Here is a 21,674-nt window from a genome sequence, read left to right as displayed (position 1 = left end):
AGATCCCTACTCAAGAGAGATTGGAAATAAGGCTGTGAAATTCCTTTGAAGAAAATTTTTTATAAAAATTGTGAAGGATCAAAGACGAATGAAGAGTTCAACAAAGTTTAAAAGAATGGTTTAATGCCAAGGTGAACACTCATCATTGATGAAAAGGATGAATATACCATAGGAAATAACATTTGAAAGCTTGTACCAGACCCGATCAAAGGCCCTGGAGTTGTCTAGAGGGATCAACCTGGTCGAACAAAAGGATTCAAGAGTAGAGAATCAAATTGGAGTAGCAGAAGTGAGAAGCTCTCGCTTGACGAAAGCCATAGCGGCGAACAGAAAGGTGGCTGTTTGTTTAAAGAAAGGTAAGAAGCAGTTGGATGATGCTGGTCTCCCTTGCTTCACGGATGAGGGAAGTGATTGCGACTAGACGTGGTGTGGTTGGCTGGGTCAGACTTTACTCCCTTTTTAGGAATTAAAAAAAACTAGACATATTTCCAGGAAGATTAAAACACACCAAAAGAGTAGGAAAGGTTCAGAATTAGGGCATAAGTTTTGAGAGCGATTGCTGGTATGCAAATCATGACCTGTAAATTCAGAGGAGATTATTAAATGAAGAGCTTTAGGAACTCTGCGGCTTGAGAATTGGATTGGTGGCATTGTCACAGCAGGACTGGTATAATGACAAGGTTGCCAACCTTGATTATCAAGACCTGAATTGGGTGCAAAGACTGATGCAAAGGGGCTCGCTTTGGTCGATGCACTGCCAAAAGAAGATATTTTTTGGTATTTTACAGGAGGAAAAAGCGACTCATAGAACTTTTGGGAGACAACCTTGGCTATAGACAATAAATGTAGGAACTAGTTTGATGATTTGATTGGTTCTTTTTGATGCACCAAATGGTTTTGGTACATAACTTGCGAGCAGACACAGTAAGCTCTATATTGTGGTGTTTAGGATTTCATCCAGTGTCTGAAGTAATAATTTGTTCTACAGCTTTGGCACATATTGAATTAAACTACTTAACGGGGTATATTTTGCCATGGTTTCAAGGTAGATTGGATGAAATTAGGTAGAAAAGATATCTATTCCTCTGAGATATTTTCTCATTCTTTAAGGAGATACTTTTGATATCATAATAAAAATCAAGATGCTTGCATGTGATGTACAAGGAGATGAAGAATTAGAAAGTCTTGTAAAGAAAAACAGGTACCTTCATTGCCATCCAGTGCTGACATCAATGTTAGTGACAGCGCAACCGGAGAAAGTAGGCCTGTGAGCCACTTTACAGCATTTGATGTACTGACATAGACATGTAAAAAGGACAGGGTGCCAAGAACAATTGTTGCCATTGAGCCTGCAGAACCAGCAGTTCTTCCTTTTTTGAATAAGGGGGTTAGAACAAATGTCAATGTTTCGATGGAGAGGCCGTAAAAGAAAAATATCAAAAATATTATGAAGTAGTCACTGTCCCCATATAGTAAGGCTACTCTGGAAATGATAGTGACAAATATCACCCCAATTGTTATTATGACTGCGTACGTCAGGAACCAGGTAAACCAAAAGGCGAAGGTGCTCAGTCCCATAATTTTCATTGATTCTTTGATTTTCAGCTCCTTTTCAGTCACTATGTATGTTAGAAGGAACATCACATAAGGTGAAAATGCTATCACCATATAGATACCAACAACCATCTTAAGGTACGATAGATCCGAGGTGTATTCAGGTTTTGGCATCATCTTGATTGTAGTAGTGGGTGGCAGAAAACCAGATGTTTTAGCCAAGACCTGAAGTAAAAAGGAGAAGAGATGATTGTATGTGATATCCAACATGATCAAGAATGCTAGCTAGGGATTTAACTTGCTTCATTAGAAAATAATCAGCTGCTTAGAAACGAAAGCTATTGAGAAGAGATTCCCAAAGACATATATCCCTAATATCAAATCTGTTTAAAATCACATAACGTCATTCAAAAAGTTCTTATTCTAGATAAAGTTTAATTAAATGATTATGTAGGTTTTAGTTCATGATGAGACTCTACCTAGCCAGCCATGTGGATTGTTGTATATAGATATATAACCTTTCTATTAGAATTTCAAAGTTTTTAGGATAAATGTTATCTGGTTTCTCCGAACATAGCCAAGGAAATGAATTATAAGCTATAGGGACATCCAACATTTCAAAATATTTCTGATGCAAGCGCTACTGAACAGCTCCCTCACCAACCGCATTTCATTTACCAACATTCAGATTTCTGTGCTTGTGTGAGTCAAGCAAATATTTAACGTAATCGCAAAAAGGAAGGTAACATTGTTGATCAAACATGAGAGCAAAAGTGATGTTTAACAAAAATTTTGATGGAAAACAAATATTTTCAATCATCTTCAAAGCTCAAACATCATAAAAAATCGTAAAATATGATGGCAAAATGAATGAAACATGTTTTATCCAACAGCGATGGAAAATTTATTATAAGGATGTTTGATTGGTTTGGCCTAGGCTTTACCAAAAATGCATTCAAAGTAAACTTAAAGGTAATGTGTCCAGCTAAAGCAAGCGACTCTGCGGGGGTTTTTAGAAACATGTGATTTTCCATGTCATTGCCCCAGCCATTACGGTCCGTTCTGTGTATCTATCCTGCTGCGAGGTTAGCTTTTCATGTGAGCAGTTTTGCATCGCAAGAATACTAACCAATCGCAAACCGTTATTTTGATGGGTGGCTTGACAAGTTGGGTATACGCAGTCCTTTTATATGGACACATCACCTTTAAAATTTTGATTTAAATTTATTAATATCGTTAAGATATAGAACTTTAACTAATTTTGACATCAAGTTTATGGTGAGCATCATAAAGTAACAGCTTTTTTAGGGGGATAAGGCAAGACTACAGGAAGGAACTGAAGGGAAAAACATATTTAAGTCCTTTTTTAAGTTTCTTTTGGCATTACAGTCTGGAAAAGGCTCCAATGATATAAAAATAATCTAAAGTAGAACACCAGTGGTCAGTGCATTTCCAGAAGACAGGGATAAGTTTGAATAGTTTTTTTTCTTTCTCAAGAATAATTGTATCATATACACATGAACAACAAATGTACAACATACATGAATTGTCTATGCTACTTGAAATTTTTGCCGATACGTTTCCCAGGCTTGCTTTGTCTTCAAGAAGAATTTGAAACTGTAAGAGGTCTTGAGGTCTATGGGATGCCAGTTCTGCCAAAATTGTTACAATTTACTTTCTCATTTTGAGGAATATTTTCTTGAAACATTCAAAACAATAATATTGTACATTTCTATTATTCCTTGTTTTTAGGAATATTTTCTTATTATTAGGAATAATTTCTCTTTATTTTTCTAATGATTTGTCTAACTATCCAATTTGTTGGCAAGAGGAATGAGCACACATCAAAGCAGTGGCAGACACCTGGGGGCAGGGGGGTAACCATCCCCAATACATTAGATGACAATGGTATTTTGTTCTAAAACAATGGGAAATGTAATGTCATCTTATTAAAACAATAGGCTTGCCCCTCATATTTGACCAAGTGTCCGCCCCCACATCAAAGCCAGGGCAATTAATGGGATAGGTCCAAAGCAATCTTTGCCCAAAGCAACCTAATTCTAGACCTGTGGTAAATCCAGAACTGCAGTGTTAGTCTAGCACATGCTTATTAATTTTTTGATTTTTTTTGTGATACCCCCCTCCCCTCGGAGCTTATTTGGACCCCCCATTTAATTTCTATATGCAGTCTTATTTCATTTGTCCTTTTATCTTGCAGGTGTCTAAATTTCTGTAAAGTTTCTCTTGAATGTAGAGGTTGCATTGTACAAAAGTTTTAACATAGAAAAGTAGTGACATCCTAAAAAAGTAGTTTACATGGGCCTGACTGATGTACACAATGATAATTAGCCTGCTCATTTTAGTAATACAACAATACATTATTACATGGTGATAATTGTCATTTTCCTATCGATTGTATTCAGAAGAAAATCTCCTTTGACCCCAAACCAGAATCATCACGTGATTTTTCACATTTCTAACCCCCCCACTTACTAGGACCCCCCACTTATTTATTCTTTGAACAATTTCTGACCCCCCCCTCCCCCAACTATCAAGACCCTCCCTTCTATTAAGGACCTTAGAGTACTTTGACATTTATTTGGCATACATTATCTTGTCACCAAACAACTGCAAATGGAAGGGAAGAGCAAACACCCCCTTCACCCCTTTCAGCCAATTCTTGTGATATCTCTAACTGTTATATATGGCAAAAAATGATGACATTTTGGACAAGGGTTCTGTTGAGGATTGGAGCTGTAAACATCGTAAGATTTCATTTCAGGCATTTAAGATTTCCAAAACATAGTTCGGTAGCTTCAATATCCCAATTCAACGCAGTTCAGTTACAATACCTAGAGGGGCCTATGAAAACTGCAAGAACCATCTTTTATGCGAGCAGGTTTTCAGCAAAATAATTACTGGTGAAGATGGACGAGTCGTGATGGCAATTTATTGCATTGAATAATTTGCATACATAAGTCAGTGCCATTATATAAAGAAATTTTTTTAATTTGGCAGGCTATTTCAACTAAATCGTTATTTACAATATGTTGCATTGATCATTGTTGACAAACCAGAGGTTGGTAAGTCCAATTTCCAGAAAAGGAGGTGGGAGTAGCATGGGCCCCTTTGCAAAACATTTTCCAGGGGCTTTCATTCATCACATCACTATTCAGTTCAGTTCAGTTCATATATAACTTTAATTTGGTAAGATGATAGCTATTTATCACTTTTAAAAGGTACAAATACATACCAAATAATGTGTCACACGAAGGAGATTCAAAAGATGTATATGTCACAAGTCAAAATCAGCAACCTTAAATTTTTAAACAGCTCCTGTGAAACGCTATCATTGAATCAAAAACAAGCAATCAAGCATTGTAGAAAGCACCAAAACCAAGAGACCGCATATTGCTTGCTTTACAAAAGACTCTGATTTGCAGCTTTCCATCCAGACCACTGATAGCTAATAAGGAAAGTTCTGAAGCTTATAGAGGGCTATGCTTGTTACCTTGAGGCCTGGCCTGCATGCACCTTTCATTTGATACTCAGAATAAAAAACAATCAGTGCGATGGATTAAAACAAAACATTTAAATTAATACCTCAATGATTGCACCTTCCACAATAGCTTGAACAACTGCATATCCAGATGCGTAGTAGGTGTTGACTGGGCAAGACTCTTTTGACATAAGCTGCAACAGGCTGCCTCTGCATGATGCTAAAGATAGTGGAGATAAATAAAGTTCTTGCCTAAAATAGTCACTCTTGATTACAAAAAGACAGTATGATGTAGATAAAATTTGTTAGAAGAATTACAGAGTGGTTTTAATAGAGAAGTGCAAATCTGTTGATACTTGGCATGATGACTGAAAAGAGTACATGATATTATTCCCTTGTAGGCAATGATGTGCACATTTAGTTTAAATCAACAATGTTAGTCTAAATCAAGAAGTGTTGGGTATAGAGTGAATATTGGTTGCTAAAGTCACATGCCTATTGACAATATTGCCTATACGTCAATAGCGCCTTAGTCTACTTCTACTTCTACGAATTTAATCAACTACTTCAATACTGAAGGTTCTGTTGATGTAAACAAAAACAAAAACAAACAAACAAACAAACAAACACACTCAAAAAGTTAACAACAAATAATAACAAATACATAAGTTAAGCAACAGAGCAGCAGTTCCGTGACTAAGACAGTATTTATCCAATGTTCCTCATACCTTCATTAGTCAGAGTGAGTCCGGGTATGATGCCTGTCTTCTAAGACTATCAGCATCATGTATATTAGCATCCTTTTGCCATATAAGCGTATTTTCACTAGGGTATATCTAAGGGTATCTCCTAATACACTCACTTAAAGCTAACATACATAAGGCTGGATAATTCAATGTATACCCAACACTGTCTTGTTTCTAACACGTACCTGATTTAGGCTAAATTTCTAAATAAGTCGGACAGTGATGCAGCATCAACCAACTGATTACATACAGGATTTTGAGCCTAAAGGTTGGATTCAAGCCTACATACACAAAATATATGAGCTTGAATCCAATCTTCAGGGCTGCTTAGCCAAAAGGAAGGATTCGGCACAGGTTTAACTTCAATTATGGTTTGCATTGGGTAACTATCAACTCACTAGGGCTGAGCCCTACTTTCTTTCACTTGAACTTTTATTCCCAAGAGTCCATCAAGTAATCATGAGTAAGAATTTTCCTTGTGATCTGTTACTTCCAAGCAACCAATTCAACTGTATACTTTTCTAGACTTATGGTCTCATCCAACACATCAAACACAAAAAACACAAACAAAATGCCAGGATTTGTTCAACTTGATTATCAGAGGAAACAGTCTAAATTGCTGTGACTAGTAGTTTCTTATGTGCACAGCAATCTATGTGCACAAAAAATTTTTGATATTTTTAGGGTCTCATCAAAACCTTTTCAGTTTAATTTTGGCTAGGTCGCTTTTGTTTTTAATATTTTGTTTTAGATGAAGTTTCATAGCTGTGGGAGAACTGCTATAGCCAAACCTCTTCCTTCATAGCACTTCTCTTCAGCAGTAATTACTGAGCAGTGACAGAAAACCCCAGTTGGACACTTCAATATATAAACGATAGGGATACTCAGGCTGGAGTTATGGAAACGATAGGGATGCAAACCATCAACACAAAAAATAGCTTCTAGCATAAAAATTGATCCAAAAAAAAACTTTTCTCTCCCTACAACCCAAAAAATCAATAAAGAAATTTCCAGCCCATTAATTACCAGGTATACTGTATTTATATAAAAAAAATAATTATACAGAAATCCATTTAAATCAGCAAGTGGTTGGCTTTGTCAGAGTTACTTAATGGCATTCTGAATGGTTTTAGGTTGTTATGAAGTCTGCATCTTAAATAGATAGAGAATAAACAGGTTTCATTTGTAAATCAAGTTTTCTCGATACTTTTAACTATTCTCATTTTCAAGACCCCAAAAAATTAAGAATTTAAGGACTCCAAAAAAGTAATTGTACAATTGACTGACCCGAAAAGTAAAAAATGTGCTCAAATTTTAGACCCAAAAAGTAACCTGAGTGCCCCTATCTTAAATTTATGTGAGCCCTCTCACCGGGGGGGATGTAGGAGGTTTGCAAAGCCATCGTCCCATGCTTCTTCTTTATGACTCACAAATTTCCACACTTGTCAGCAAAAGTTTAGACCAAGCAGCTTTAAAAAACATTCCTGGATCTATCTCTGGATCAAACAACAGTTAACAAGTTGCGATACATGAAATATACTGAAATTTTCCAATAAGGGATCGGTGACAACAGAATGAATCGTATAAAAGCGCTGGGTCCTAAAATCAGCGCAGGTGTTACTTTTTATCTACAAGTTCAAGCAAACAACTAGTTTTGACAACATCTAGTTAGAATATATTAATATCGCTTACCGTCGGCTTTCTTTCTACGTATGTCACTTGTAGTTAAAGGCACACTGTCGTAAGGCACTTTTATTGTATACTCGGCTGTTTTCGTAATTGCATCAATGTACACTACCATGCCGAGGGTGAGATTTTTCGGGTTAGCTCTGTGGGCGTTTTCCAAAGCGGCCTCATCAGAAAAATTAAGCAGTTTGATGCTGAAGTTTCCAGTGATATTTTGGATCTTTTCGACAAATTTTTGGCTTTCTGGTGGACTTGATCCGGGTTTAATAACATAGCCAATCTCTTTAGGCATTCGAACAAGGAAAGCTGTTTCGTTTGATTGTGTCTGAGGAGGAAACAAGGCAAAGGAGTGTAGATCCGAATCAGACAGGGCCTCGTACGTCTTGGGTTGTACTGCAGTCTTCCTGATAACTGCAAGAATGGCCACAAAGTAGAGTACACTCACGGCTTCGTAAACTGTTTGTTTGGTGTTCCTTCGCTTCAGCAGAAAGTTACGATAAAGCAGAAACTTTACTTGGTTGAAGAACGTCATTTTCAATTAGTTGATGTGACCTATGGCCTAAATCTATACAATGTCATTAAATAACTCACTCTGAATGCCAAGTATTTTCCTTCAATCGGCTATTATTCATTAAAGTCCAACTCACAAAATTAATTGCAAAATCTGTAAGAAACTCGAACCTTTTCCTTGAGACTTCATACTCTGCATGTCGTAGACTACCAAGACGGTGGTGTTGACATTTGACTTTGTGTCCTTTTACAGTTGAACGGGATAGTTTGAATTCTGCCTACACGGCAAAAAGCATGACATTGTTTTGTTTTGTGTTGACGTCAACGATTTTCCATCTCACTATCTACTGACCCTTTTTTATTTAAAGAACAAGTGACACACTTTTCACCCTATCGTTTCTTCTCATTAACTTATAGATCATCATTTAGAAGTAAGTTTTTCCTGGTTTAGAACAAAAAATTCTAATCAGGGGGCGAAGGGGGCGCGATTTTGGCGCCAAAAGCGTGTCACTTGTCCTTTAAAATGGATCTCAGGTTGGCATTTTTATTATTCAAATCTACAAATTCAGCATTTTTGGAGCTCACGTGACAATTTATTAATAAAATTGAGAAAATGATCTTACCTCATGTTGCATATTTCTAGATCTTTCAACCATAAATTAGACATAAATTAGAGTTCTATGGAATGAGGGGAGAAAGGCATGCATGGTTCAAATTTACATAAATAGAAGAACTCAAATAGTTACCGGGAATGGCGAGACCTCAATTAAATGAAATATTGATTATGGAGTCCCACAAGGGAATGTATTAGGCCCCGTACTATTCTTGCTTTATATCAACGATATGTACAGTATAGTTCCTCAAAAGTTCCTTGAATTTCGTAATTTTGCTGACGACACGAGCATTCTGTTTGGTGATAACAACCTAGATGTTATTGAACAAAATGTTAATTCCGAATTAAACAATGTTTCTCAATTGCTCTTAGCTAATAAGCTAATAAGCTATGTCTCTATGTAGCTAAATTCAATTTTCTTAAAGTTAAACCGCATAAAAAAGGTAGGTATCCTGTCGCTGTGTACGAAGAACACTGGTGCTGTTTAGATGCTGTTGTAGACAGTTATGACACGTCAACATAAGAAGATTTTCCTCGTACACAAAAATTCGTTTATTTGTTGCTACAAAAAATGAGAGATGCGCATAGTGTTGCTAATAACAGCAGGAAAATTAAAAAATTGGCTAATTTTTGGCATTAATATGGGGGGCTCAGCCCCGAACCCCCTACCTCTACACTCCTGGTCTAGAGTCAATAGAAAGAAGGCCTCATATCAAGCTATACAGCTGTTGCCAGTTATATATGATCTTTGTCTGGTTGCTTTGTATTTGTCTCAAGCATTGACTGTGTCTCAGAGCACTCGGGCAAAAACCCCAGCCAGGGAAGTTGAAGCCTTGCAAAGCGTACCTCCCTTGACTCCGGCATCGCTGACCACTACGTTTTATATTTGCTATTGTCAGCGTTCTTTTGATTAATCAATTTTCTGCTGGTTATTTGTCAGTTGGTTAAGCTATTAGCCTGAGTTTCAGATTAGATACGTTGGCTATGAAACTCTTTTGCCGGGCTTCTGCTTTTTGAAGTCAAATCATAAAAGTTGGATAATTTGGCTTTATTTTAGTTTTATTTAGACTTTTACAGTATTGCCTAGACGCTGTCAGGATTGTGCTTGGACGTTCATTAAGTAGTGTGCCTGTGAAGGTAACTTCAAGGTAGGAGCATAGGGCCCTGATATGCAAAGAAAAACAATTGCATTATTTACAATAGCAATACATTTTTACCAATCAAAATTTTTTTGCTGCCATATCTGTATTAAAAATTACACGATGTCACAAAGGGTGGTTAGTTTCTGCTAAAAGCTTTCCCAACTTCCTTTATGGCAATGAGACAATTGTTTTCTGGATCGTTGGCTTGCTGACGATGTTGAGTCATCATCATTTCGTGGTCGCAAGCAATAGAAATCGGCACACTAATCACAGGAAAACGAGCATGCCTTGCAAAGGAAAAAAGTTACGGAAAAGTGTCTATATATACATACACATACATATAACAAAGATTTTAAACACGAAAGATATAAAAAGAGTACCGAACTTTCAAAATATATTTGGAAATTGAAGGAACAAGGAAAGATACCAACCATTAAATGGAGAATTGTCAAGAGAATAAAAAGCACAGCTAGAAGCAACTTTTGTAAATTATGCCTGACAGAAAAATTTTATATAATTCAATCTTTAGGGGACAATAAAATACTTAATAATAGAACAGAATTTATAAGCCAATGTAGACACCAAAACAAACTTTTGATTAGCAATTTTCGATCTTAGAATGTAGTTGTTATGATTTATCACTCTGCACAATTAACTTCGTTTGATTGTGTTCGATTATTCGTTTTCACCGTTATATCTTGCTTGCCGTTAGCTTGTGTTCTTTTATACACCTGATGATTGTTTACACATGAAACTCAGAGTTGTGTCACAATAGTCTGTTTATTTTAGTCTATCTACACATACATATATATATATAGCATACATACTAAAGCAAACATAGCATACTAAAGCACTTCTCAACAAGAAATCTATTCGAAATACGCTGGTGTATTAATTGATGAGAGACTTAAGTGGAAGCAACACAAAAATAATTAGTTGAATACTGTATTTCCTCTAAAGAACACCGCGGCGTTTATTACCAACTCCAAATTTTGGATGCGGCGTTCAACAGAGGGTGGCGTTTATCAGAGGGCGGCGTTCAATAAAAAATGAAAAGTTTTTCCAATGAAAAATGCGATGAAAAAAGATAAAAACAGACTTTAAACGATGTTTTCTTTTCCCAAAACACGAAATAAAGATTGTGTGAACAATTTTTGAAAGTTTACAAAAGATGTCTTCACGTTATGGAAATTTCAAGAAATGTCCATACCTCTACCTCCGTCAGAGTCCTTGTTTCTATGACATAAAAACTTTCATAGCTTTCGAATAATGGTTTGTTTTATAATGAACACCGCTTTTTAAGATGCGGCGTTCAATAGAGGGCGGCGTTTATCAGAGGACGGCATTTTTTTCCCAATGGTTGGCTGAAGGTGTGGCGTTCAAAAGAGGGCGGCGTTTATCAGAGGGCGGCGTTTATTAGAGGAAATGCGGTATCTAAAGTTCCTCTAAAGTACTTGTTTCCTTTGTAAACTAAGAAGTCTTGGACCAAAAATGACCCTAATAGCACTTTACAATTTATTTCTTCAATCCAATGTTTCTGCGGTCTACTCAACTAGGGTTGTCCAAATAAAACCATTCTAGAGTCACTGCAAATAGGCTTACAAAAAGCTGTTCATGAACTTTATTTTAAAGTTACATAACCATGGCCCTAGTAGGTGCTAAATGATTGGGGGACAACTTAGTATGGATCTTGTCGGAATATCACTGCTTCACCAAAAAGTAATTGTGAAATGGAAAGGTAAAATGGTTGATGCCATCAAGTAGAAAGCAAGTTGGAGAATTATTAAGCAACTTTCGGGTAGAATATGAAGGATAGTTTTGACGAAGAGGCAGTACTTTTGCTCTGTCGAGTCACAAAGGTTTTTCTGTAGGCTGAGTGGTTCGGGGTATGCTTACCTGTGCCACAAATCTACTTGCTATTCTACCACGAAGAGCTCTCTCCCATACTTTTCAAATCGCTAGTTAATACCATATAAAAAATTTGTAATCAACAAACGTTTGCCTTCCGAGTTTCGATCATACTAAAAACAAGCCACGTAAGGTAAAAATCAGATAGCACATAGATTTTCTATATATTAAGCTCAACTTAATATTCATTTGATTTATCTTTGTGTCTTTCTCTATTTCTATTCTGTTGGTTTTTTGGTTAAGCCAAAAAGTCTGTCTTGGGGTCAAGGAGCAAAGTTCAAAAGTGGTAGTCGACAAGTTCGAAATAGCAGATAAATGTATAATTTGCATGATTAAAAGGATCAAGAGGTCAAAAGACGAGGAAAAAGTTGAATCATTCTGATATTGTTGAAAGCATAATCTAAAGTCTCAATAATAAATCGTTACATAGAACGCGGAGCATTTCACTTTTAAAAAATCCCCATTTGTTCTTTGAATCTTAAAATCATATGCAATTCTTAGCCAATAATTAGGGCTACAAAACAGCATTTACAAAAACATTCTTACCTGATAGGCGCAAGTATATTGTCACTCATTTTCTTTTTATAAATCCCTAACTGAAACAAGATTTTCACAATAGCTTTGAAATTGTACCAACAAAGGACCTAAGGATGTTTAGAAACTAGCCAAAATATACTCCCGAGAATATTTACTGGAAAAAAGAGAACCAATAGCTGCCTTTACAGCTGGTCATATCTTTAGAGTGAAGTGGGGCAGAATAATTGCTAAGTTATGTAATGAGATCTCAATAGCGAAAAATAAAAATAAAATGCTCAGATCCAGAAAAAGAATCAGATAATCATTGGCGTATGGGATGCAAAATGACGGCGGGGAGGGGGGGGGGGGTGGGTCAATATGGATCTTGCCGAATATAGTTGCTGAATTAAGATAGAACTGCCCGCATGGAGCCTGAGATGCCATAAATTTTGACTGTTTAGGGGGGTTGCGACCCTCCTAGCCCCTTTGTCTCCTACCCTATGTAGAGAATACTGAGTTTCCACACTCTGAAAAAAGGGTTCTTGTAGGAAAAAAAGAGTGTATTTCGTATCTTCTATATTATTTATTTAGTTCTAATATTCTTGAAGCTGTATATTATAATGGCGACCTAGAAGATATAAATTTTTTTCTCCTCGTTGCACTGTTGTTATAATTTTGTAGTTGGGTGTAAATTGCTTATGAGAGTAGAAAAATGCTAAAAAGCATAAAATATCTCTTGGTCTGTTAACAAGTAAACGGAAAACTCCCAGACTCGAAAGATCTTTGGCTACACCCAAGGTACAGTTAAGAGTTTGTTGAAAGAGCGATTCATTTCTCGTAGCACCGGCTCTGGGTGTCTACCCGGCCTGGTTTATGAATTGAACATTTTGAGGTATCGAAATTACAGATAATTTAGTAGAGTACAAGTAAACTATTCATAAATGCTGGATATACTGTTAAGTTTACTTGAATATGTTATTGTTCGAAATTAGCCTTTGTCGAGTTGCTCACCCAAGAGCTACAGGGAGGGAAAATAAGTTCAAAACTTCTCCTATTGAAAGGTGGTCGTCCTTGTAAAGCATTATCTTCATTTCAATTTTCTTATCTTTTTAATTTAAATGATGCTGATTTAAAAAGAATGATTATTTTGAGGGGCTAAATATTTTTCAAAATTGTCCGAAATCCTCAAAAAACTTAGCTTAACATTCCTTGTCACTATCGGTGTAATTCCAGTTAAGCACTCCATTCAAATCTACGGTAATTTTAAAATCATATACTCTCTTACTTTAAGTATGCCGCTAGAACGGATAAACTCGCAAAAAATCTCAGTGAAGGTTTTCCTAATGTTTTAAGCTGTGCGGCAAGCTAACATAAAAAGGGCAAAACCTAAAAGGAGAACGGAAGGGAACAACAGAACATGGTTACACAGACAGAGACTGTTTTATATTAAACTTAGTCGATATGGATTAACAAACAACATAAGGCGATCTTAACAGTCGAACCGATCAACTGGTTATGTGGTTGCGTCTTTGATAGCAAAGCGATGGAAGCGAACCGCTAGGATCAAAGAACCGTTGATGGAATCAATCATGAAGGAATGCCTAGTAGGATTCAGATAGAAAAAACAGCGAAGATTTACTTTTTTAAATTAATCCATTCAAACAAGTTTAAGTTACTACACAACCTGCATGAGAGAAAGTAATTTTTTATGTTTATTTACATTCAAAATTGATTAAATTGTTGAAAATAGTTTGGAAAATGATTTTAAAAACATATATCGTATTCCTGCAGCCATTCAGAAGCAAATTGAAGACAAACGACTACGCTGCTTAAACCAACAGACACCAGAATGAGGAATAACCCGGTTGCATCTGAAAGGACGCAATAAGAAAAATACATCCAATTCATCTTCATGAAACAAGCCAAGTTGCCCTGCTGATTCAAATTCAGTTTCTTTCTTATGAAGTCATCGCTTTCATTTTGATCTCGGCTAGAATCATGTTACAATTAACATTCACATGTCTCCATTCAAGGGGGTAACCATGATTTTTTTCTTAGCGGAGAAAAATTGACGTGTTTTATATAAGACAAAGCTCGTACTAATTCGGGGTATAAGATACTCTTATTATTGTTTTCATCTAGTTTTTGTATTTAATGGGAAAGGGGGGGGGGAGTAAAACAACACCTCCTAAGATTTTGTCCGCAAATTGTTAATAAGCTTCTGGGGAATGAGCGACACCCCTTCCAGTTACATCATTGTCGTCACAATGCTCAAATGTGTTTGATTTCTGCGCAAACTGACCTTGTATTGCTAAAGACTTTATTTGTAACTCACAGTTAAGGCATAATCAAACACTGAAAACTTTTACCACTTGAAAATGTCTTGAGAAAACGTCAGATATAATTGGTATATTGCGAAAATAACATGTAATTAAAAATGTGAGCCTTAAAAATATCATATTTGTGACGTCAAACGTAAATAAAGTAAGAAAATTTCAACCTTAGACACACCACTTTTCACTCAACCTTCGCAAACAAACAATAGCTCCTTGGTCAATTTATTTTAATAGCAAAATGTTCTGTATAATTTGGTTGCATCCAGCAATTAGCAGATTTTCAGCATTATTTTTTATAAGAGTTTTGTGAATTAATATTAAAGCCTGGGACATCTATTAAAGGAAAACTAACCATTCGCAATTGCCGTTACAGCGTCAAAACTCTTGCTCCATCGGCAGGAGATGAAATGAAAATTGATGCTTTATTATTGTACTTTGCCTGAAAAAAATGGAGACAGAGGAAATATAATTACAAACAGAATGCAAGAAGATTGCAATTGAAGGCTACTGAAATCGAGTTTATACAAACAACTGCATATCTATTCAATATCATAACTTTCAATATGTTATTTTGCTTTATATTGTCTTTCACAACAAAGAAAAACTTTTTTCATGTTAAGATTTTTTATAGCAAAAAACATACATTTTTACAAATTATACTCTATAAAAAAGCTTAATCACGATCATTGCAACAATTTTGTAATGCTTTAGCTCCGTTTTCGTTTGATATCAGCGACTGCAGAGCGTGAGGGTGGAGAAGGCTGAGCTCACTGCAGTTATTTCAAAAAATGCTTCTTATTCTAAACAAAATATCATCTGGCTTTGGGCTTTCAACATGCTAAGTCCCTCCCAAATAAATAACCCCCCCCCCCCCAAATCGTCATATTCTCAGTGAAGAGAACAAGGAACAACACCACGAGCTGATAGGAAACAAAAACGACAACAATATATTATTCACAACTAGTATTTTGTCCACGGTAGCAGGGATTCCTCCAAGCTACTAACTTAAAAATGAGCGTATGTACAGTGTATTTGAAAACTTACTAAGTTTTTTTTTATTAGCTATTAGTGGAGATGTAGAATGCATCACAGAGGCCTAGGAATAGTAGAAGCGCTAGTGACTAAAGAGAGTGATAGAAAAGGGGAAAGGGAATGTAGATGATTAACCCAGATACGCTTTACTGTTCCCGTCCGTCACTGGTTGCAAAATGTTAAACTTATAACTGTAGTTTCCAGTATATCTGTCAAATTTGTCGATATAAAGAGAACAGGAATCAATGCAATGAACCTGTATGGTTTTGATAAGGGTCTCCACAGCAGAACTGCTAACCAATGAAACTGTGCATCCACCAAAACCTCCGCCAGTCATTCTTGAACCATAAACTCCATCCACAGACATTGCTGTCTCTACCAGTAAATCCAGCTCATCACAGCTGACTTCATAGTCATCCCTTAAATAGAATATAGAGCGAACGTGACTTGATTTTCAGATCAACAGATCTTAAAGCACAAATTTGCATAAATAATTATGAATTAATCTAAAAGTACAAGATGTTCACTTGTATGAGTAATGTTTTGATATAACGAGAGTTACGATTTTGTGTTGATGGTAAAAAATGTTTGCCTTAATCCTGTGTATGTTTTAATATCGAGCCTGTAAATTACAATTTTACAAGGAGAATACTGGCCAAAACTGATAAATTGGTAAAACAACTCTTTCAGAAGAGATAATTCATATTGACATTTAAAAGTAAGCTTTTTTACTCTTTCCAAAGAGTTGCAGTGAAAAATTATAACCTCAAAGAGTGGTGACTTTCAACCATCAATTTGCCAAACAATTCGTAATCACCCCTTTCGAATGCTTGAGCACCTTCTATTGTTCTGTCAATTTCACTGACAACATGATGTGCTCTTTGAAAAACCTCATTATCAAGGCTGTCTTTGAACCCTTATAATAACAATTGAGGAGTTACAACAGCTTTAAAAAAAGTACAAGCAAGTTAAAAAATCGTCTATACCTAGTTTTTTGTTTAAGTGGTAACGAATTTGTAGAGTGATAAAACGGTTTCGTGTAGTGATAAACAGGAAAAATGTGCAGTAGTAAAATAGTAATCATAGTCAAAGCGGGCAAGTTTGACTTATTTTTCACAAACCTAAAAAATGACAGGGACGCCAGAACACATTGGGGGGGGGGGGTTAAAGATGGTAGTGTTTCCACCATTCTCCTTGATGCCACTACATTAATATCATACTTCAGCAAAAAAGAGCGGGGGCTACAGCCCTTCAGGCCTCCAAAGAAATTCAATGTACCTTAAAAATAACCATGGCCACCAAGAGAGGGAGGCAGGCAGAGGGAAAAATCTCAGGCCTCAAAGCTTGGGGCATCCTAAAGTAAGTAATTCCATTTTCAGAATGGAATTAATCAAACGAAACAAAAGTATGGCTACAAAATATTAAAACGTTTTAAACGACGATGATTGGTATCTTTGTGGCAAAATGGCATTAATAGCAAAAATAAATGGCGTGGTCAGTAAAGATTTCTTAAGGGCCCATGAAAAAGCCCCTACTTTCTAAATTTTCTGTAATATTGGACATGATTTTGTGGCTGCAATGGACTAAAAATCAAATGTTTTCTATGTTCAAGTAAGGACCACAATACATTTGTATACAAAGATAGCTTTCTTTTCATGTTTGTTCAATAAGAAAACTGATATATTTGGAAACGCAAAAATCTTAACATACCCATTAATTCTTCAGTAGTTAAATCTCTTAAACTTTTCTTTCCCATGAGTTTTGCGGCTTCCTCACACTGTTTCCGTCTTGAGGAGTATTCACTTCCAGTCAGCTCATGTTTCACATTTGTGTTTGCAATAACAAAAACAACTCCTGGATCTGATAAATGTATAAGCTTCCCTTCCATTGATCTGAAAAGATAAACCATAATAGACCAAGTCGTTTTCAAAATTGTGATGAAATTAAATGTCAGGGCCATTGCTATGGGGGGGGGGGGGCGTGAGGGTTGTGACCACTACCATTGAAAAAATTCCATTACAAAAATGAAGAGCTTTTTGCCATCGTTTTCTTTTTGCTTTGTGATAATTCTGCAAAAATTTTCAAATTTATGGGCAAATGAAGGATTGCTCAAAAACTTTGTTGCCAATTGGAGCCTGGAAACCCCCCTACAACTGCCATGTTGAATGCTTCCAAGAACAACTAGAATGTATTTTGTGATTCCCTGCATTTCATTTCTTCTTGATAACTTTCACCGCCTACTGTGTTTACTTGAAGGTAAGCCCTTGCTTAAAAGAACATTCCCTCCGTTGTGTGGTTTCCACTTTTCTGACTTCTCCTCAAGTAAAAAGCTGAGAAACTCCTCATCTGACTGCCCACAGATTACAAAGGGGGCTTATTTGAGAGAAACGGCTGATACAAGAGAGGGCTTATCCAATTTGTCTACATATGGCCCTTGAAAAACCTAGCTTTTTAGTTTTTTCATATTTTTCAAGTTCATTTCATTTGCAATTTTACTCAATAATTTTTTAAAATACCAAACCCAGGTATAAAGAAAAGCACAACAAAGACATTTTAGCCCACAAATATTGCAAAATACAGTCTCTTTGACCATACCCTGTTTATATTAGCTTTTTTCGTCATCCACAAAATTCATCTGTAAAAATGAGTGCCTCCTTTGAAAGAGCACTTCTCTCAAATAAAATATCAGTTCCCCATTCCCACCCCTAAGGACCAATAATTAATCCCTCAGGCACTCATCCAAGTTAATATGGTATACTTCACTAATCTAGTACTGAGCTTGGCCTACCTGCAGTCAAGCAAAAATGCATGTTCCTTTTTACCCATCACAGCAATAAACTGGTCCATGATACCACAGGGCATTCCTGGAAAATCGTGTTCTGCCTTTTGACATGCCAGGGCCTTTGACTTGCTATCATGTTTCACGCCACAAAGTTTTTCCAAAAATGTATAAACTGCAACTTCAACTGAAGCTGAGCTGGACAGACCACCACCTAACGGCACATTAGAAACGATAGCAGCCTTAAAGCCTGGTACTGTTTGTGGGAAAACCTGCACAATGCCTTTGACATAGTTTGCCCAACTAGGACTACCAGGAGACAATCTTGCGTTTTCAGATGGTACTTGAAACTTTTCATGTGGCTGATCAACATTTGCTGATGTGACAACTTCACAGCTTGTGTTTCCAGACTTTTTACCCACAATAACTGTGTAACACTCTATTGCCTATGATGGATAATTTATTGTTTAGGTAAATTCAACTTCTAGAGGAACAATGTACTTTCATTACCTGATTATTGGGCTGAAAGTGGTTCTAGCTGCAATAATTGGTTAAAAGATTTGATACTGGTTACCAGCAAAACTGAAGTAGGTTTAATGCCTTCAAAAAAATCTGATGATAAATATAACACAGCTTGCTTAGACCTTCCCAGTCTCTTGCAATTTGCTTGAGACAAGCATTTTGATATTTTCTCAAGCCCATACACATCACATCCAAATATTCTGATTCTTGTGCATTAAACTTATGATTCATTCAAATTCCTACAGTTTTTTCAAATCCTAGAAAGACCTTCTATCCTGACAAGGCCTAGTTATAGGTTTGATCTGCACAGGTTAAGTGATGTCATATTTATCAGAGAATTATTTAAATATAATATTTTCTTGCCTACATGAAGCACAGGCTATCTCTATTCAGAGACTGAAGGAAGCTGTAAGGCAGGGGAAGGTGCAAACTGCCAAGGAAAAACTAAACAACAGTAAAATAAAGGAAATTGGAAAATTTTGCAAGGGCAAGGGGGCAACTGCCCCCATATTCTTGCATCCCTGGCTCTGTTGGAATTATGAAACCCAAAAAAACTAATCTCCCTTAAACAGTATGTAAGAAGATCTGGAGGATTGGTATGTTGTAATTCCACTGATTGTGATGTCATCTAGCAGAAAGGGTGTCTGTAAGGGTGCTTACCCAAAAGGTCTTGAGATCTCATTAGGCAATGTGCAGCAATTGGGCAAGTAGGGGCTATAGCCCCCCTAGCCCCCCCCCACTTTTTTGTAATAATAGGTTAGAAACTTTTTTAGAAAATTTTGAAACTAATGCAACTTTGGAAAGTTTACTCAAACAGATCCTAAGTAGCAGCAGTTCATCTTGACAGGAAACCCTTTTTGTTCATTTTCTTTGCATCTTATCTTGTCAAATCTATTTTTATAGTAATTGATATCTTCTCTGAATCAGACTGTTTATATAAAATAAGTGGAAAGACGCAAGTATTTTCTAAAGAGAGCGTTTTTCAGCCCTTTCTGAAGGGCGTGGCCTCAAAAAATTCTTGGTCACCCCTTTCCAGTCCATCCACATTTTGAATGGTGCCCAGTGCCTGGATCTCATAGGAGTCCAGCTAACACTCAGGGGCAGATCCAGAACAAAAAATGATGTTCTCACCAAGAAAGAAGGGGTTGCATGGGCATAGCCCCTGTAAAAAAAATTGGACCACGCCCTTTCAAATGTCTGAGAAACATCCTTTTAGAAAAAGTGGTTCATATTGACTACACTTTTTTAACATAAGCAACTTTTGCAATTTTTCAGTACTGAAATTTTTTTTAATTTTTTACAGAATTCAGCACTCAAATCATAGTTCAGAATTAAGAATTCAGTTTTTTCAAATTTCTAATTTTGAAAAACAATAGAACAAAAATTGACTGTAATAAAGTTTTTCTGTGCAATTCATTTTGAAATTGATAAAATAGCATCCCACAAGACGAATTTAGGGATTTTTGGTTAAAAAAGCAAAAACTGGAGCAGTATTTTCATGCATGCAATCATATTTTCTAATTGTAAAATGCAAATGTTTTCTACCAAAAAGAAGGTTAACCACTGGCTTAGAGTTATAACTAGACAGTGGCCCTTATACTAATTTTCTTAAAGAGAATTTCTAATAAATGAAACAATGTACCACAAAAAGATCAAAATCACAAATGCATTGACAAGGAATTTTTTGTGAGTACTTTGAAACTGAATCTAATTTATTGAATTCAAGAAAGAATTTTGTGACAAAAGGGCAATATTTATTGCTAAAAAGGCACAAGCTACATCAAATGAACCATACTTCAGTGTGAACCACAATATGGAACAAGAACAGAAGTGTTCATTGGAAATTAAAACATGTGAATAATAATAATGATTGGTCTGCAACATTAAATAAAACCAGAGACTTTTCACTAACCAATATCCAATAAGAACAAACTAGGGATAGCTTTGATAGTCTTAGACAAGGAAAAGGCTGGAAATGTTTAATTAGTGACTATTAATATAATGAATATGGAACAAACTGAGTGTAGCCTAGGTAGCTGCATTTTGCATTATGAAACAGCCAAACTAGGGGTGTAATTTTAAAATGAGTATTATTAGAAGTCTGTTCCTGGATAACCTAGTATCTAACATGACATGATATTGGGGATGTTTAAGCATATATTAATTTTTGATGCAATAGAATAAAAAGGTTGTAGGGTACATGCAACATGATAGTCAAACTAATGCAGAATTTGAAGGCCTAGTCACGTCCAGGTCTAGTAGACTCCACACTCTTTAAATATATATCAAAGATGCAAGTGGTCTTGTCACAGTGCTAGTTCTAAAGCTTGGTAAAGATTTATCACAAGGCAAAAATTTAATAAAAATAAGTATTAAAATTAAAAAGTAGGATGAGCACAAATCTGAAACCTTGCACAGCAAAGGAAAACAACTTTCTCCTTGATTAAACGAAATCAAAACATTTTGGTATTAAAAGCTTGAAAAATTGCCACCCAAAAAATTTTCAGATCAAGAAGAAAATAGATGATTGATATCAGGAACATCATTTTCCTTAGAAAAGTTTCCACTTTCCACATCTTTGAGACATTCTACGTTGATTTACTGCGATCTTCGTTTATTGTACTTTACTCGATTGAATTGAATCGTTCAGCCTGTGAGAACTCCCGAGTTCAACTTTTCTTTATACTTTATACTTTTGTTATACTTTTTCAATGGATATAATCTACGTCAAAGTTTCTCACCAGCTACGTCAGAGTTTCTCAGCAGAAACAAAAGAAGACAAACTTCGATTGTCTTTTTCGACTCAAGCCCGCAGTTAATTTATTTTCGAG

The 21,674-nt window shown here is 36.0% G+C and overlaps 2 protein-coding genes across 4 annotated transcripts in view; both read right to left on the bottom strand.

The window, feature by feature from the left end:
• Nucleotides 1-8,400, bottom strand: part of LOC135692001 (cholesterol transporter ABCA5) — a 41,415-nt gene extending 33,015 nt beyond the window's left edge. Inside the window, exons 1-3 of the mRNA XM_065210016.2 lie at nucleotides 7,492-8,400; nucleotides 5,158-5,273; nucleotides 1,206-1,779 (exon numbers count right to left, since the gene is read on the bottom strand). Of these exons, the coding sequence (XP_065066088.2) occupies nucleotides 1,206-1,779; nucleotides 5,158-5,273; nucleotides 7,492-8,017 (1,216 nt within the window). The 5' untranslated portion in view covers nucleotides 8,018-8,400. The remainder of the gene's footprint in view (nucleotides 1-1,205; nucleotides 1,780-5,157; nucleotides 5,274-7,491) is intronic.
• A 1,855-nt stretch (nucleotides 8,401-10,255) lies between these two features.
• Nucleotides 10,256-21,674, bottom strand: part of LOC135692225 (galactokinase-like) — a 12,761-nt gene continuing 1,342 nt past the window's right edge. Inside the window, exons 2-8 of one of the 3 annotated variants that reach the window (XR_016144548.1) lie at nucleotides 18,331-18,767; nucleotides 17,253-17,434; nucleotides 16,308-16,458; nucleotides 15,799-15,961; nucleotides 14,863-14,949; nucleotides 12,205-12,254; nucleotides 10,256-10,986 (exon numbers count right to left, since the gene is read on the bottom strand). Coding sequence is in view for 2 of the 3 variants with exons in the window: in XM_089112272.1 (XP_088968398.1) it covers nucleotides 14,878-14,949; nucleotides 15,799-15,961; nucleotides 16,308-16,458; nucleotides 17,253-17,434; nucleotides 18,331-18,767 (1,005 nt within the window). In the remaining variant the exon portion in view is untranslated. Of the gene's footprint in view, nucleotides 10,987-12,204; nucleotides 12,255-13,808; nucleotides 14,950-15,798; nucleotides 15,962-16,307; nucleotides 16,459-17,252; nucleotides 17,435-18,330; nucleotides 18,768-21,674 lie in introns of those variants that run through there. The other 2 variants (XM_089112272.1, XM_065210300.2) reach the window with 2 other exon arrangements.

This window comes from Rhopilema esculentum, chromosome 13 (assembly GCF_057945365.1).
Source record: "Rhopilema esculentum isolate cy_ngs chromosome 13, ASM5794536v1, whole genome shotgun sequence".
Taxonomy (NCBI): Eukaryota; Metazoa; Cnidaria; class Scyphozoa; order Rhizostomeae; family Rhizostomatidae; genus Rhopilema; species Rhopilema esculentum.
The sequence above is the reverse complement of the archived record's forward strand: the minus strand, read 5'-3'. Positions and strand labels throughout refer to the sequence as shown.